At 45.4% G+C, this 17,698-nt stretch overlaps 2 protein-coding genes across 4 annotated transcripts in view; both read left to right on the forward strand.

Annotated features, from left to right (window-relative positions):
- Positions 1-1,021, forward strand: part of LOC115122985 (cytochrome P450 11B, mitochondrial-like) — an 18,910-nt gene extending 17,889 nt beyond the window's left edge. Inside the window, exons 6-9 of one of the 2 annotated variants that reach the window (XM_065007120.1) lie at positions 1-3; positions 100-178; positions 327-530; positions 877-1,021. The exon at positions 1-3 is cut by the window's left edge and continues 164 nt beyond it. In XM_065007120.1, coding sequence (XP_064863192.1) covers positions 1-3; positions 100-178; positions 327-530; positions 877-987 — 397 coding nt within the window. In that variant the 3' untranslated portion in view covers positions 988-1,021. The remainder of the gene's footprint in view (positions 4-99; positions 179-326; positions 531-876) is intronic. The other variant, XM_065007125.1, reaches the window with a different exon arrangement.
- A 410-nt stretch (positions 1,022-1,431) lies between these two features.
- LOC115122986 (pyruvate kinase PKM-like) overlaps positions 1,432-17,698 on the forward strand; it is a 46,718-nt gene continuing 30,451 nt past the window's right edge. Inside the window, exon 1 of one of the 2 annotated variants that reach the window (XM_065007138.1) lies at positions 1,432-1,504. In XM_065007138.1, coding sequence (XP_064863210.1) covers positions 1,449-1,504 — 56 coding nt within the window. In that variant the 5' untranslated portion in view covers positions 1,432-1,448. The remainder of the gene's footprint in view (positions 1,505-17,698) is intronic. The other variant, XM_065007141.1, reaches the window with a different exon arrangement.

Here is a 17,698-nt window from a genome sequence, read left to right on the forward strand (position 1 = left end):
CAGGTACAGAGAATGTCTGCATTCATTTTAGAGATCAATATCTTTCAGTTTGATAGTTATTTGTAATCTGTACATGTCTGTGTGTGCTGTGTGGTAAAGGTTATATCCAGTGGGAATTACTGTCCAGAGATATCCAGTCAGAGACATCATCATCCAGAACTACCACATACCTGCTGGGGTGAGATCAGTCTCTGACACACAAACACACACGCACACGCACATGCACTCACTAATCCTTACTTGAACATGATGCATATATCAGTGAAATTAATCCTCTCTCATTTCTCCTCCATCTCTCTCTCTTTCCCTCCCCCTCGCTCTCTCAGACATGTGTCCAGGCGTGTCTGTATCCTCTGGGGAGAAGTCGAGATGTGTTTCAGGATCCAGAGCGTTTTGACCCTGGTCGCTGGGGGACTCAGGAGTCTGGAGAGGGGGGTGGAGGGTTCCGCTCCCTGGCGTTTGGATTCGGGGCCAGGCAGTGTGTTGGCAGGAGGATCGCTGAGAACGAAATGCAGCTGCTACTGATGCACGTGAGTGAAGGAGGGATGGAGGTTTGACAGAGAGGGAGATGGGAAAGCAAAGGGAAAAGGAGGAGAGGGATGTGAAGAGAGAAGGAAAGACATGATGAGAGTGAAGAAGTGAAGTCTGGAGAAGATTAGTTGTATCTATGCTAATGAGTCCCCCTTTCTTCTTCTCCTCCCCCTTCCTACCCCTCATTTTCTCTCCCTCTCTCTCCCTCTCTCTCCCTCTCGCTCTCTCCCTCTCTCTCCCTCTCTCTCCCTCCCTCTCTCTCTCTCTCTCTCCCTCTCTCCCTCTCTCTCCCTCTCTCTCCCTCCCTCTCTCTCTCTCTCTCTCCCTCTCTCTCCCTCTCTGTAGATCCTGTTGAGTTTCCGTCTCAGTGTGTCGTCTTCAGAGGAGCTCAGCACCAAATACACCCTAATCCTGCAGCCTGAAACCCCACCATGCATCACCTTCAGCACACTCTGACACACACCCACCCACCCACCCACCCACACTCAGCACCCCCCCTCCCCAACACACACACACATACACACATACACCAATCGTTTAACCAACCAAACAAATCAATCATTTTATCAATCCATTATACCAGGTAATCTCAATGAACTCACCAACAGCCTTACCATATAGTCCACGTGAAAACATCAAATAATAATAAAGTCCTATTTTTTGTCAATGAAAAGGCCAGTGTTTTCTTGTTCATTTCTTTTTCAGATGTTGATTAAGGTTTGTTACAGCGGGATAGATATACTTAGACATGAAGAAGATGAACTAATTTCACTATCCCGAATCCAAATGGATTTCTCCCATCAAAAGCCGCAAACGATTATCAGAGATAATCAATGGTGTCCACAAGATGGCGGTAAAACGCACAGCAAAACTACATAAACAAATGATTGAAATTATTATTTTGTGAACCTGGTGCTATGCGCGTCTCCACATCCGCAAAGTTGTCTTCGTTGCTGCTGCCTGAAACTCACAGGTTGGTGTTCTTCTTCCTCTAGATATATCTTTTAATTTGAGCTATTCAGTCTCTCTCTCTTCATTATTATACATATATATTTGTTTACAACAGTTAGAATTCTGGAATATCTATGTCATTCGTTGTGAAAGCATGCTGTTACAATCATTTCCTGAATCGCACAATCCCTGCAACCATTTCAAGTTAAAAAAAAATATATACTCTGTCAGAGCTCTGCCAAGTTTAGGCTGCTAAACTCAACCCTGCGCCAATTCTTTCTTCTTCAAAGGCCATGGTGACACATTGTTGACATACTTCTCAAGGGAACGTTTTGGTCAGTTTTAGTTAGTGATTGGTTCTAAAACATTCTGTTCATCTCAATCCCTTTGCAAAGTCACTGGATGAAAATGTCATAATAGTCCGTTTCTGTTGCATTAAATCTATTGAATGTGATGATATGGGCTGAAACTGAAACCTCAGTAATAATGGTAACCCTTTAATTACAGGCCATCCTGTAAAATACTAGTTTAGGCCACTTGAAGAATGAAGTCAGGACTGAAATGATGGCTAATATATTAGGACTTGATGCCAAAGTCTGTGTTGCATCTAAATGTGCCCTATGTCATGTACTGTTCCACTGGATGTCATAAGGTGAAAGCACCAATTTGTAAGTCGCTCTGGATAAGAGCGTCTGCTAAATGACTTAAATGTAAATGTAAATGTATTTTGACAGGGTGTTCTGTCACATAATGTGTGCTGTATGTATCTAGCTGTGTTCTGGAGTCCAGGGGAGTGGCTTCACAGTGTACATTCTCTCTAGTCAACTCCAGCACAAAGGTCTGTTTGTGTTCTGGCTACTGATTTACACCCTCTGTCTGTTGGCTTTTCAGGGTAGCTACACAAGTGCGTGTGTGAGCGTGTGTGTGCGGGCGAGCGAGCGTGTGTGTGTGTGTGCGGGCGAGCGAGCGTGTGTGTGTGTGTGTGTGTGTGCGTGTGTGCGTGTGTGCGTGCGTGTGCGTGCGTGTGTGTGTGTGTGCGTGTGCGTGCGCGTGCGTGCGCGTCCGTGCTTAACTATACTTGTGGGGATCAGAAGTTCCCACAAGAATAGTAAGCGAACTAAGACAAATGCAGTGGTGATTTTAACATGTAAATCTTGGTGGTGAAACTCCCCAATTTGTTTTAGATGCAAAGCCATGACCCAGCATCACTAAACAATACATCAATCACATCACATTTCATTAGTCACATGCACTGAATACAACAGGTGTAGACCTTACAGTGAAATGGTTACTTACAAGCCCTGAACCAACAGTGAAATGGTTACTTACAAGCCCTGAACCAACAGTGAAATGGTTACTTACAAGCCCTTAACCAACAGTGAAATGGTTACTTACAAGCCCTTAACCAACAGTGAAATGGTTACTTACAAGCCCTTAACCAACAGTGAAATGGTTACTTACAAGCCCTTAACCAACAGTGAAATGGTTACTTACAAGCCCTTAACCAACAGTGAAATGGTTACTTACAAGCCCTTAACCAACAGTGAAATGGTTACTTACAAGCCCTGAACCAACAGTGAAATGGTTACTTACAAGCCCTTAACCAACAGTGAAATGGTTACTTACAAGCCCTGAACCAACAGTGAAATGGTTACTTACAAGCCCTTAACCAACAGTGAAATGGTTACTTACAAGCCCTTAACCAACAGTGAAATGGTTACTTACAAGCCCTGAACCAACAGTGAAATGGTTACTTAACAAGCCCTGAACCAACAGTGAAATGGTTACTTACAAGCCCTTAACCAACAGTGAAATGGTTACTTACAAGCCCTTAACCAACAGTGAAATGGTTACTTACAAGCCCTGAACCAACAGTGAAATGGTTACTTACAAGCCCTGAACCAACAGTGAAATGGTTACTTACAAGCCCTTAACCAACAGTGAAATGGTTAAGCCCTGAACCAACAGTGAAATGGTTACAAGCCCAAACCAACAGTGAAATGGTTACTTACAAGCCCTTAACCAACAGTGAAATGGTTACTTACAAGCCCTGAACCAACAGTGAAATGGTTACTTACAAGCCCTGAACCAACAGTGAAATGGTTACTTACAAGCCCTTAACCAACAGTGAAATGGTTACTTACAAGCCCTGAACCAACAGTGAAATGGTTACTTACAAGCCCTGAACCAACAGTGAAATGGTTACTTACAAGCCCTGAACCAACAGTGAAATGGTTACTTACAACCCCTGAACCAACAGTGAAATGGTTACAAGCCCTTAACCAACAGCCCTGAACCAACAGTGAAATGGTTACTTACAAGCCCTTAACCAACAGTGAAATGGTTACTTACAAGCCCTTAACCAACAGTGAAATGGTTACTTACAAGCCCTGAACCAACAGTGAAATGGTTACTTACAAGCCCTGAACCAACAGTGAAATGGTTACTTACAAGCCCTTAACCAACAGTGAAATGGTTACTTACAAGCCCTGAACCAACAGTGAAATGGTTACTTACAAGCCCTTAACCAACAACCAACAGTGAAATGGTTACTTACAAGCCCTGAACCAACAGTGAAATGGTTACTTACAAGCCCTTAACCAACAGTGAAATGGTTACTTACAAGCCCTTAACCAACAGTGAAATGGTTACTTACAAGCCCTGAACCAACAGTGAAATGGTTACTTACAAGCCCTTAACCAACAGTGAAATGGTTACTTACAAGCCCTGAACCAACAGTGAAATGGTTACTTACAAGCCCTGAACCAACAGTGAAATGGTTACTTACAAGCCCTTAACCAACAGTGAAATGGTTACTTACAAGCCCTTAACCAACAGTGAAATGGTTACTTACAAGCCCTTAACCAACAGTGAAATGGTTACCCTTACAAGCCCTTAACCAACAGTGAAATGGTTACTTACAAGCCCTTAACCAACAGTGAAATGGTTACTTACAAGCCCTTAACCAACAGTGAAATGGTTACTTACAAGCCCTGAACCAACAGTGAAATGGTTACCAAGCCCTGAACCAACAGTGAAATGGTTACTTACAAGCCCTGAACCAACAGTGAAATGGTTACTTACAAGCCCTGAACCAACAGTGAAATGGTTACTTAACCAACAGTGAAATGGTTACCCTTAACCAACAGTGAAATGGTTACTTACAAGCCCTTAACCAACAGTGAAATGGTTACTTACAAGCCCTTAACCAACAGTGAAATGGTTACTTACAAGCCCTGAACCAACAGTGAAATGGTTACTTACAAGCCCTGAACCAACAGTGAAATGGTTACTTACAAGCCCTGAACCAACAGTGAAATGGTTACTTACAAGCCCTGAACCAACAGTGAAATGGTTACTTACAAGCCCTTAACCAACAGTGAAATGGTTACTTACAAGCCCTTAACCAACAGTGAAATGGTTACTTACAAGCCCTTAACCAACAGTGAAATGGTTACTTACAAGCCCTGAACCAACAGTGAAATGGTTACTTACAAGCCCTTAACCAACAGTGAAATGGTTACTTACAAGCCCTTAACCAACAGTGAAATGGTTACTTACAAGCCCTGAACCAACAGTGAAATGGTTACTTACAAGCCCTTAACCAACAGTGAAATGGTTACTTACAAGCCCTTAACCAACAGTGAAATGGTTACTTACAAGCCCTGAACCAACAGTGAAATGGTTACTTACAAGCCCTGAACCAACAGTGAAATGGTTACTTACAAGCCCTTAACCAACAGTGAAATGGTTACTTACAAGCCCTGAACCAACAGTGAAATGGTTACAAGCCCTGAACCAACAGTGAAATGGTTACTTACAAGCCCTTAACCAACAGTGAAATGGTTACTTACAAGCCCTGAACCAACAGTGAAATGGTTACTTACAAGCCCTTAACCAACAGTGAAATGGTTACTTACCCCCTTAACCAACAGTGAAATGGTTACTTACAAGCCCTTAACCAACAGTGAAATGGTTACTTACAAGCCCTTAACCAACAGTGAAATGGTTACTTACAAGCCCTGAACCAACAGTGAAATGGTTACTTACAAGCCCTGAACCAACAGTGAAATGGTTACTTACAAGCCCTTAACCAACAGTGAAATGGTTACTTACAAGCCCTTAACCAACAGTGAAATGGTTACTTACAAGCCCTTAACCAACAGTGAAATGGTTACTTACAAGCCCTGAACCAACAGTGAAATGGTTACTTACAAGCCCTTAACCAACAGTGAAATGGTTACTTACAAGCCCTGAACCAACAGTGAAATGGTTACTTACAAGCCCTGAACCAACAGTGAAATGGTTACTTACAAGCCCTTAACCAACAGTGAAATGGTTACTTACAAGCCCTGAACCAACAGTGAAATGGTTACTTACAAGCCCTGAACCAACAGTGAAATGGTTACTTACAAGCCCTTAACCAACAGTGAAATGGTTACTTACAAGCCCTTAACCAACAGTGAAATGGTTACTTACAAGCCCTGAACCAACAGTGAAATGGTTACTTACAAGCCCTTAACCAACAGTGAAATGGTTACTTACAAGCCCTTAACCAACAGTGAAATGGTTACTTACAAGCCCTGAACCAACAGTGAAATGGTTACTTACAAGCCCTGAACCAACAGTGAAATGGTTACTTACAAGCCCTTAACCAACAGTGAAATGGTTACTTACAAGCCCTTAACCAACAGTGAAATGGTTACTTACAAGCCCTGAACCAACAGTGAAATGGTTACTTACAAGCCCTTAACCAACAGTGAAATGGTTACTTACAAGCCCTGAACCAACAGTGAAATGGTTACTTACAAGCCCTGAACCAACAGTGAAATGGTTACTTACAAGCCCTGAACCAACAGTGAAATGGTTACTTACAAGCCCTGAACCAACAGTGAAATGGTTACTTACAAGCCCTTAACCAACAGTGAAATGGTTACTTACAAGCCCTGAACCAACAGTGAAATGGTTACTTACAAGCCCTGAACCAACAGTGAAATGGTTACTTACAAGCCCTGAACCAACAGTGAAATGGTTACTTACAAGCCCTTAACCAACAGTGAAATGGTTACTTACAAGCCCTTAACCAACAGTGAAATGGTTACTTACAAGCCCTGAACCAACAGTGAAATGGTTACTTACAAGCCCTTAACCAACAGTGAAATGGTTACTTACAAGCCCTTAACCAACAGTGAAATGGTTACTTACAAGCCCTTAACCAACAGTGAAATGGTTACTTACAAGCCCTTAACCAACAGTGAAATGGTTACTTACAAGCCCTGAACCAACAGTGAAATGGTTACTTACAAGCCCTGAACCAACAGTGAAATGGTTACTTACAAGCCCTGAACCAACAGTGAAATGGTTACTTACAAGCCCTTAACCAACAGTGAAATGGTTACTTACAAGCCCTGAACCAACAGTGAAATGGTTACTTACAAGCCCTTAACCAACAGTGAAATGGTTACTTACAAGCCCTGAACCAACAGTGAAATGGTTACTTACAAGCCCTTAACCAACAGTGAAATGGTTACTTACAAGCCCTGAACCAACAGTGAAATGGTTACTTACAAGCCCTTAACCAACAGTGAAATGGTTACTTACAAGCCCTGAACCAACAGTGAAATGGTTACTTACAAGCCCTTAACCAACAGTGAAATGGTTACTTACAAGCCCTGAACCAACAGTGAAATGGTTACTTACAAGCCCTTAACCAACAGTGAAATGGTTACTTACAAGCCCTTAACCAACAGTGAAATGGTTACTTACAAGCCCTTAACCAACAGTGAAATGGTTACTTACAAGCCCTGAACCAACAGTGAAATGGTTACTTACAAGCCCTTAACCAACAGTGAAATGGTTACTTACAAGCCCTTAACCAACAGTGAAATGGTTACTTACAAGCCCTTAACCAACAGTGAAATGGTTACTTACAAGCCCTTAACCAACAGTGAAATGGTTACTTACAAGCCCTGAACCAACAGTGAAATGGTTACTTACAAGCCCTGAACCAACAGTGAAATGGTTACTTACAAGCCCTGAACCAACAGTGAAATGGTTACTTACAAGCCCTTAACCAACAGTGAAATGGTTACTTAACAAGCCCTGAACCAACAGTGAAATGGTTACTTACAAGCCCTTAACCAACAGTGAAATGGTTACTTACAAGCCCTTAACCAACAGTGAAATGGTTACTTACAAGCCCTGAACCAACAGTGAAATGGTTACTTACAAGCCCTTAACCAACAGTGAAATGGTTACTTACAAGCCCTTAACCAACAGTGAAATGGTTACTTACAAGCCCTTAACCAACAGTGAAATGGTTACTTACAAGCCCTTAACCAACAGTGAAATGGTTACTTACAAGCCCTTAACCAACAGTGAAATGGTTACTTACAAGCCCTTAACCAACAGTGAAATGGTTACTTACAAGCCCTGAACCAACAGTGAAATGGTTACTTACAAGCCCTGAACCAACAGTGAAATGGTTACTTACAAGCCCTGAACCAACAGTGAAATGGTTACTTACAAGCCCTTAACCAACAGTGAAATGGTTACTTACAAGCCCTGAACCAACAGTGAAATGGTTACTTACAAGCCCTTAACCAACAGTGAAATGGTTACTTACAAGCCCTTAACCAACAGTGAAATGGTTACTTACAAGCCCTGAACCAACAGTGAAATGGTTACTTACAAGCCCTTAACCAACAGTGAAATGGTTACTTACAAGCCCTTAACCAACAGTGAAATGGTTACTTACAAGCCCTTAACCAACAGTGAAATGGTTACTTACAAGCCCTTAACCAACGATGCCGTTTTAAGAAAATACACAAAAAAACGTAAGAGATAAGAATAACAAATCATTAAAGAGCAGCAGTAAATAACAATAGCGGGGCGATATACAGGGGGTACCGGTACATAGTTAATGTGTCAATGTGCGGGGGGCACCGGTACAGAGTGCGGGGGCACCGGTACAGAGTGCAGGGGCACCGGTGTGGTAATCACCTACAATGACGTAATCCATTGCGAACCCACTTACTTGTCCGGTCTCAGTCTGTGTGGAGCAGACATGGAGACCTCCTACTTGTCTGGTCTCAGTCTGTGTGGAGCAGACATGGAGACCTCCTACTTGTCCGGTCTCAGTCTGTGTGGAGCAGACATGGAGACCTCCTACTTGTCTGGTCTCAGTCTGTGTGGAGCAGACATGGAGACCTCCTACTTGTCCGGTCTCAGTCTGTGTGGAGCAGACATGGAGACCTCCTACTTGTCCGGTCTCAGTCTGTGTGGAGCAGACATGGAGACCTCCTACTTGTCCGGTCTCAGTCTGTGTGGAGCAGACATGGAGACCTCCTACTTGTCCGGTCTCAGTCTGTGTGGAGCAGACATGGAGACCTCCTACTTGTCTGGTCTCAGTCTGTGTGGAGCACACATGGAGACCTCCTACCTGTCTGGTCTCAGTCTGTGTGGAGCAGACATGGAGCTCTCCTACTTGTCCGGTCTCAGTCTGTGTGGAGCAGACATGGAGACCTCCTACTTGTCTGGTCTCAGTCTGTGTGGAGCAGACATGGAGACCTCCTACTTGTCCGGTCTCAGTCTGTGTGGAGCAGACATGGAGACCTCCTACTTGTCCGGTCTCAGTCTGTGTGGAGCAGACATGGAGACCTCCTACTTGTCTGGTCTCAGTCTGTGTGGTGCAGACATGGAGACCTACTACTTGTCTGGTCTCAGTCTGTGTGGAGCAGACATGGAGACCTCCTACTTTTCTGGTCTCAGTCTGTGTGGAGCAGACATGGAGACCTCCTACTTGTCTGGTCTCAGTCTGTGTGGAGCAGACATGGAGACCTCCTACTTGTCTGGTCTCAGTCTGTGTGGAGCAGACATGGAGACCTCCTACTTGTCTGGTCTCAGTCTGTGTGGAGCAGACATGGAGACCTCCTTGACAGAGACAGAGAGAAGAGAGAACGTGCGAGAGGGATAGAAAGCAGTTGCTTCGAGAGGTTTCTCTACCTGAAAATGCATGACCTAAGTGATTGATAGTTGGTATTCAGCAGTCATAAAATGATGCCTTATTTACTTTGAAGATCTACTAATATAGTGATTTTTGTCACACAACTTAGGTAGCAGCTCCATAGATATGAGATGGTGGCATGGAATTAAATAATAAAGTCATAAAATAAACAAATATTTTGCTAAAGTAAAGTATTGTGAATGAATGAGCGTTAATAAGTGATAAGCAGTAAGGGACAGTCACTATCATCATGGGACTTGTATTGTTTCATTCTGTGTTGTTACACAATTCAACCCACATAATGCATAGTGCATTTAATGTCCATTCTTTTAAATCGAAACCAAAAACCATGATATTTAGAAAAAATAAGGAACCGAAACCAAACTGAACTCAAAAAGCACTATTTGCTCAGCACTTGTGTCCCCACAAAGTTAGTTAAACAAGACTGTGTGTGTTAATTAGTGTGTGTGACTTGATCCAAGTCCAGATGTTTCTTCCTGGTTACCCATGTTGGTTTACAATGAGCTGTACAGGTATAAAGACACAGTACAGTATAATGTCTGTGAACAGGTATCTCTATTGACCCAGCCTATCTACTGTGTTTATAATCCTTCAACTACCTTGTATCAGACTGAAGATCACATTATCCTTCTTCACTTCTCAGATAAGTGTAGTTCGGCAAAACACATTCACAATCACACATACCTGTACATACAGCATCTGTGAAGGTCAAGTTGCAGGGCTGCAAGTCAACAATGATGAACTTACCGGGTTCAATCACAGTCACCGGGATCTGGGAATGGGCCAGAGATGCATAATGTCAGTGACACAGTCATTATCTAGTTGTCTTGGCACCTAGAGAGCTGGGAGGAACACATTGGCAGAACTGTATTACAAGACTCTCATGATATCACCACTGACATTCAGAAGTTGAGACGAGATGACGAGAGTTGACGAGAGATGACATAGAGATGACAGAAAAAGAAGTGTTGCACCAACCAGTCAACCTAACCCTGACCTTAACTCAAACCTAACCCTGACCTTAACTCCAACCTAACCCTGACCTTAACTCAAACCTAACCCTGACCTTAACTCAAACCTGACCTTAACTCAAACCTGACCTTAACTCAAACCTAACCCTGACCTTAACTCCAACCTAACCCTGACCTTAACTCCAACCTAACCCTGACCTTAACCCTGACCTTAACTCCAACCTAACCCTGACCTTAACTCCAACCCTCCAACCTAACCCTGACCTTAACTCCAACCTAACCCTGACCTTAACTCCAACCTAACCCTGACCTTAACTCCAACCTAACCCTGACCGTAACTCCAACCTAACCTTGACCGTAACTCCAACCTAACCCTGACCGTAACTCCAACCTAACCCTGACCGTAACTCCAACCTAACCCTGACCTTAACTCCAACCTAACCCTGACCGTAACTCCAACCTAACCCCGACCGTAACTCCAACCTAACCCTGACCGTAACTCCAACCTAACCCTGACCGTAACTCCAACCTAACCCTGATCTTAACCCTGACCGTAACTCCAACCTAACCCTGACCTTAACCCTGACCGTAACTCCAACCTAACCCTGACCTTAACCCTGACCTTAACTCCAACCTAACCCTGACCGTAACTCCAACCTAACCCTGACCTTAACTCCAACCTGACCGTAACTCCAACCTAACCCTGACCTTAACCCTGACCGTAACTCCAACCTAACCCTGACCTTAACCCTGACCTTAACTCCAACCTAACCCTGACCGTAACTCCAACCTAACCCTGACCTTAACTCCAACCTAACCCTGACCTTAACTCCAACCTGACCGTAACTCCAACCTAACCCTGACCTTAACCCTGACCTTAACTCCAACCTAACCCTGACCGTAACTCCAACCTAACCCTGACCGTAACTCCAACCTAAACCTGACCTTAACCCTGACCTTAACTCCAACCTAACCCTGACCTTAACTCCAACCTAAACCTGACCTTAACCCTGACCTTAACTCCAACCTAACCCTGACCTTAACCCTGACCTTAACTCAAACCTGACCTTAACCCTGACCTTAACTCCAACCTAACCCTGACCTTAACTCCAACCTAACCCTGACCTTAACCCTGACCTTAACTCCAACCTAACCCTGACCGTAACTCCAACCTAACCCTGACCTTAAGTCTGACCTTAACTCCAACCTAAACCTGACCTTAACCCTGACCTTAACTCCAACCTAACCCTGACCGTAACTCCAACCTAACCCTGACCGTAACTCCAACCTAACCCTGACCGTAACTCCAACCTAACCCTGACCTTAACCCTGACCGTAACTCCAACCTAACCCTGACCGTAACTCCAACCTAACCCTGACCTTAACTCCAACCTAACCCTGACCTTAACTCCAACCTGACCGTAACTCCAACCTAACCCTGACCTTAACCCTGACCTTAACTCCAACCTAACCCTGACCGTAACTCCAACCTAACCCTGACCGTAACTCCAACCTAAACCTGACCTTAACCCTGACCTTAACTCCAACCTAACCCTGACCTTAACCCTGACCTTAACTCCAACCTAAACCTGACCTTAACCCTGACCTTAACTCCAACCTAAACCTGACCTTAACCCTGACCGTAACTCCAACCTAACCCTGACCTTAACTCCAACCTAACCCTGACCTTAACCCTGACCTTAACTCCAACCTAACCCTGACCGTAACTCCAACCTAACCCTGACCTTAACCCTGACCTTAACTCCAACCTAAACCTGACCTTAACCCTGACCTTAACTCCAACCTAACCCTGACCTTAACTCCAACCTAACCCTGACCGTACCTCCAACCTAACCCTGACCTTAACTCCAACCTAACCCTGACCTTAACTCCAACCTAACCCTGACCTTAACTCCAACCTAACCCTGACCTTAACTCCAACCTAACCCTGACCTTAACTCCAACCTAACCCTGACCTTAACTCCAACCTAACCCTGACCTTAACTCCAACCTAACCCTGACCGTAACTCCAACCTAACCCTGACCTTAACCCTGACCATAACTCCAACCTAACCCTGACCTTAAATCCAACCTGACCGTAACTCCAACCTAACCCTGACCTTAACTCCAACCTAACCCTGACCTTAACTCCAACCTAACCCTGACCTTAACTCCAACCTAACCCTGACCTTAACTCCAACCTAACCCTGACCTTAACTCCAACCTGACCGTAACTCCAACCTAACCCTGACCTTAACCCTGACCTTAACTCCAACCTAACCCTGACCGTAACTCCAACCTAACCCTGACCGTAACTCCAACCTAACCCTGACCTTAACCCTGACCTTAACTCCAACCTAAACCTGACCTTAACCCTGACCTTAACTCCAACCTAAACCTGACCTTAACCCTGACCTTAACTCCAACCTAACCCTGACCTTAACCCTGACCTTAACTCCAACCTAACCCTGACCGTAACTCCAACCTAACCCTGACCTTAACCCTGACCTTAACTCCAACCTAAACCTGACCTTAACCCTGACCTTAACTCCAACCTAACCCTGACCTTAACTCCAACCTAACCCTGACCGTACCTCCAACCTAACCCTGACCTTAACTCCAACCTAACCCTGACCTTAACTCCAACCTAACCCTGACCTTAACTCCAACCTAACCCTGACCTTAACTCCAACCTAACCCTGACCTTAACTCCAACCTAACCCTGACCTTAACTCCAACCTAACCCTGACCTTAACTCCAACCTAACCCTGACCTTAACTCCAACCTAACCCTGACCTTAACTCCAACCTAACCCTGACCGTAACTCCAACCTAACCCTGACCTTAACCCTGACCATAACTCCAACCTAACCCTGACCTTAAATCCAACCTGACCGTAACTCCAACCTAACCCTGACCTTAACTCCAACCTAACCCTGACCTTAACTCCAACCTAAACCTGACCTTAATCCTGACCTTAACTCCAACCTAACCCAGACCGTAACTCCAACCTAACCCTGACCTTAAATCCAACCTGACCGTAACTCCAACCTAACCCTGACCGTAACTCCAACCTAACCATGACCTTAACTCCAACCTAACCCTGACCTTAACTCCAACCTAACCCTGACCTTAACTCCAACCTAAACCTGACCTTAATCCTGACCTTAACTCCAACCTAACCCAGACCGTAACTCCAACCTAACCCTGACCTTAAATCCAACCTGACCGTAACTCCAACCTAACCCTGACCTTAACTCCAACCTAACCCTGACCGTAACTCCAACCTAACCCTGACCGTAACTCCAACCTAACCCTGACCTTAACCCTGACCGTAACTCCAACCTAACCCTGACCTTAACCCTGACCGTAACTCCAACCTAACCCTGACCGTAACTCCAACCTAACCCTGACCTTAACTCCAACCTAACCCTGACCTTAACTCCAACCTAACCCTGACCTTAACCCTGACCGTAACTCCAACCTAACCCTGACCGTAACTCCAACCTAACCCTGACCGTAACTCCAACCTAACCCTGACCGTAACTCCAACCTAACCCTGACCGTAACTCCAACCTAACCCTGACCTTAACTCCAACCTAACCCTGACCGTAACTCCAACCTAACCCTGACCTTAACCCTGACCGTAACTCCAACCTAACCCTGACCTTAACCCTGACCGTAACTCCAACCTAACCCTGACCGTAACTCCAACCTAACCCTGACCTTAACTCCAACCTAACCCTGACCTTAACTCCAACCTAACCCTGACCTTAACCCTGACCGTAACTCCAACCTAACCCTGACCTTAACTCCAACCTAACCCTGACCTTAACTCCAACCTGACCGTAACTCCAACCTAACCCTGACCTTAACCCTGACCTTAACTCCAACCTAACCCTGACCGTAACTCCAACCTAACCCTGACCGTAACTCCAACCTAAACCTGACCTTAACCCTGACCTTAACTCCAACCTAACCCTGACCTTAACTCCAACCTAAACCTGACCTTAACCCTGACCTTAACTCCAACCTAACCCTGACCTTAACCCTGACCTTAACTCAAACCTGACCTTAACCCTGACCTTAACTCCAACCTAACCCTGACCGTAACTCCAACCTAACCCTGACCTTAACTCCAACCTAACCCTGACCTTAACCCTGACCTTAACTCCAACCTAACCCTGACCGTAACTCCAACCTAACCCTGACCTTAAGTCTGACCTTAACTCCAACCTAAACCTGACCTTAACCCTGACCTTAACTCCAACCTAACCCTGACCGTAACTCCAACCTAACCCTGACCTTAACCCTGACCTTAACTCCAACCTAAACCTGACCTTAACCCTGACCTTAACTCCAACCTAACCCTGACCTTAACTCCAACCTAACCCTGACCGTACCTCCAACCTAACCCTGACCTTAACTCCAACCTAACCCTGACCTTAACCCTGACCGTAACTCCAACCTAACCCTGACCGTAACTCCAACCTAACCCTGACCGTAACTCCAACCTAACCCTGACCTTAACCCTGACCTTAACTCCAACCTAACCCTGACCGTAACTCCAACCTAACCCTGACCTTAACTCCAACCTAACCCTGACCTTAACTCCAACCTGACCGTAACTCCAACCTAACCCTGACCTTAACCCTGACCTTAACTCCAACCTAACCCTGACCGTAACTCCAACCTAACCCTGACCGTAACTCCAACCTAAACCTGACCTTAACCCTGACCTTAACTCCAACCTAACCCTGACCTTAACCCTGACCTTAACTCCAACCTAAACCTGACCTTAACCCTGACCTTAACTCCAACCTAAACCTGACCTTAACCCTGACCGTAACTCCAACCTAACCCTGACCTTAACTCCAACCTAACCCTGACCTTAACCCTGACCTTAACTCCAACCTAACCCTGACCGTAACTCCAACCTAACCCTGACCTTAAGTCTGACCTTAACTCCAACCTAAACCTGACCTTAACCCTGACCTTAACTCCAACCTAACCCTGACCGTAACTCCAACCTAACCCTGACCTTAACCCTGACCTTAACTCCAACCTAAACCTGACCTTAACCCTGACCTTAACTCCAACCTAACCCTGACCTTAACTCCAACCTAACCCTGACCGTACCTCCAACCTAACCCTGACCTTAACTCCAACCTAACCCTGACCTTAACTCCAACCTAACCCTGACCTTAACTCCAACCTAACCCTGACCTTAACTCCAACCTAACCCTGACCTTAACTCCAACCTAACCCTGACCTTAACTCCAACCTAACCCTGACCTTAACTCCAACCTAACCCTGACCTTAACTCCAACCTAACCCTGACCTTAACTCCAACCTAACCCTGACCGTAACTCCAACCTAACCCTGACCTTAACCCTGACTGTAACTCCAACCTAACCCTGACCTTAACCCTGACCGTAACTCCAACCTAACCCTGACCGTAACTCCAACCTAACCCTGACCTTAACTCCAACCTAACCCTGACCTTAACTCCAACCTAACCCTGACCTTAACTCCAACCTAACCCTGACCTTAACCCTGACCGTAACTCCAACCTAACCCTGACCGTAACTCCAACCTAACCCTGACCGTAACTCCAACCTAACCCTGACCGTAACTCCAACCTAACCCTGACCTTAACCCTGACCTTAACTCCAACCTAACCCTGACCTTAACTCCAACCTAACCCTGACCTTAACTCCAACCTAACCCTGACCTTAACTCCAACCTAACCCTGACCGTAACTCCAACCTAACCCTGACCGTAACTCCAACCTAACCATGACCTTAACTCCAACCTAACCCTGACCGTAACTCCAACCTAACCCTGACCTTAACCCTGACCGTAACTCCGACCTAACCCTGACCGTAACTCCAACCTAACCCTGACCTTAACTCCAACCTAACCCTGACCTTAACTCCAACCTAACCCTGACCTTAACCCTGACCGTAACTCCAACCTAACCCTGACCTTAACCCTGACCTTAACTCCAACCTAACCCTGACCGTAACTCCAACCTAACCCTGACCGTAACTCCAACCTAAACCTGACCTTAACCCTGACCTTAACTCCAACCTAACCCTGACCTTAACCCTGACCTTAACTCCAACCTAAACCTGACCTTAACCCTGACCTTAACTCCAACCTAAACCTGACCTTAACCCTGACCTTAACTCCAACCTAAACCTGACCTTAACCCTGACCGTAACTCCAACCTAACCCTGACCTTAACTCCAACCTAACCCTGACCTTAACCCTGACCTTAACTCCAACCTAACCCTGACCGTAACTCCAACCTAACCCTGACCTTAAGTCTGACCTTAACTCCAACCTAAACCTGACCTTAACCCTGACCTTAACTCCAACCTAACCCTGACCGTAACTCCAACCTAACCCTGACCTTAACCCTGACCTTAACTCCAACCTAACCCTGACCTTAACTCCAACCTAACCCTGACCGTACCTCCAACCTAACCCTGACCTTAACTCCAACCTAACCCTGACCTTAACTCCAACCTAACCCTGACCTTAACTCCAACCTAACCCTGACCTTAACTCCAACCTAACCCTGACCTTAACTCCAACCTAACCCTGACCTTAACTCCAACCTAACCCTGACCTTAACTCCAACCTAACCCTGACCGTAACTCCAACCTAACCCTGACCTTAACCCTGACTGTAACTCCAACCTAACCCTGACCTTAACCCTGACCGTAACTCCAACCTAACCCTGACCGTAACTCCAACCTAACCCTGACCTTAACTCCAACCTAACCCTGACCTTAACTCCAACCTAACCCTGACCTTAACCCTGACCGTAACTCCAACCTAACCCTGACCGTAACTCCAACCTAACCCTGACCGTAACTCCAACCTAACCCTGACCTTAACTCCAACCTAACCCTGACCGTAACTCCAACCTAACCCTGACCTTAACCCTGACCTTAACTCCAACCTAACCCTGACCTTAACTCCAACCTAACCCTGACCTTAACTCCAACCTAACCCTGACCGTAACTCCAACCTAACCCTGACCGTAACTCCAACCTAACCATGACCTTAACTCCAACCTAACCCTGACCGTAACTCCAACCTAACCCTGACCTTAACCCTGACCGTAACTCCGACCTAACCCTGACCGTAACTCCAACCTAACCCTGACCTTAACTCCAACCTAACCCTGACCTTAACTCCAACCTAAC

Source organism: Oncorhynchus nerka, linkage group LG3 (genome assembly GCF_034236695.1).
Source record: "Oncorhynchus nerka isolate Pitt River linkage group LG3, Oner_Uvic_2.0, whole genome shotgun sequence".
Classification (NCBI taxonomy): domain Eukaryota; kingdom Metazoa; phylum Chordata; class Actinopteri; order Salmoniformes; family Salmonidae; genus Oncorhynchus; species Oncorhynchus nerka.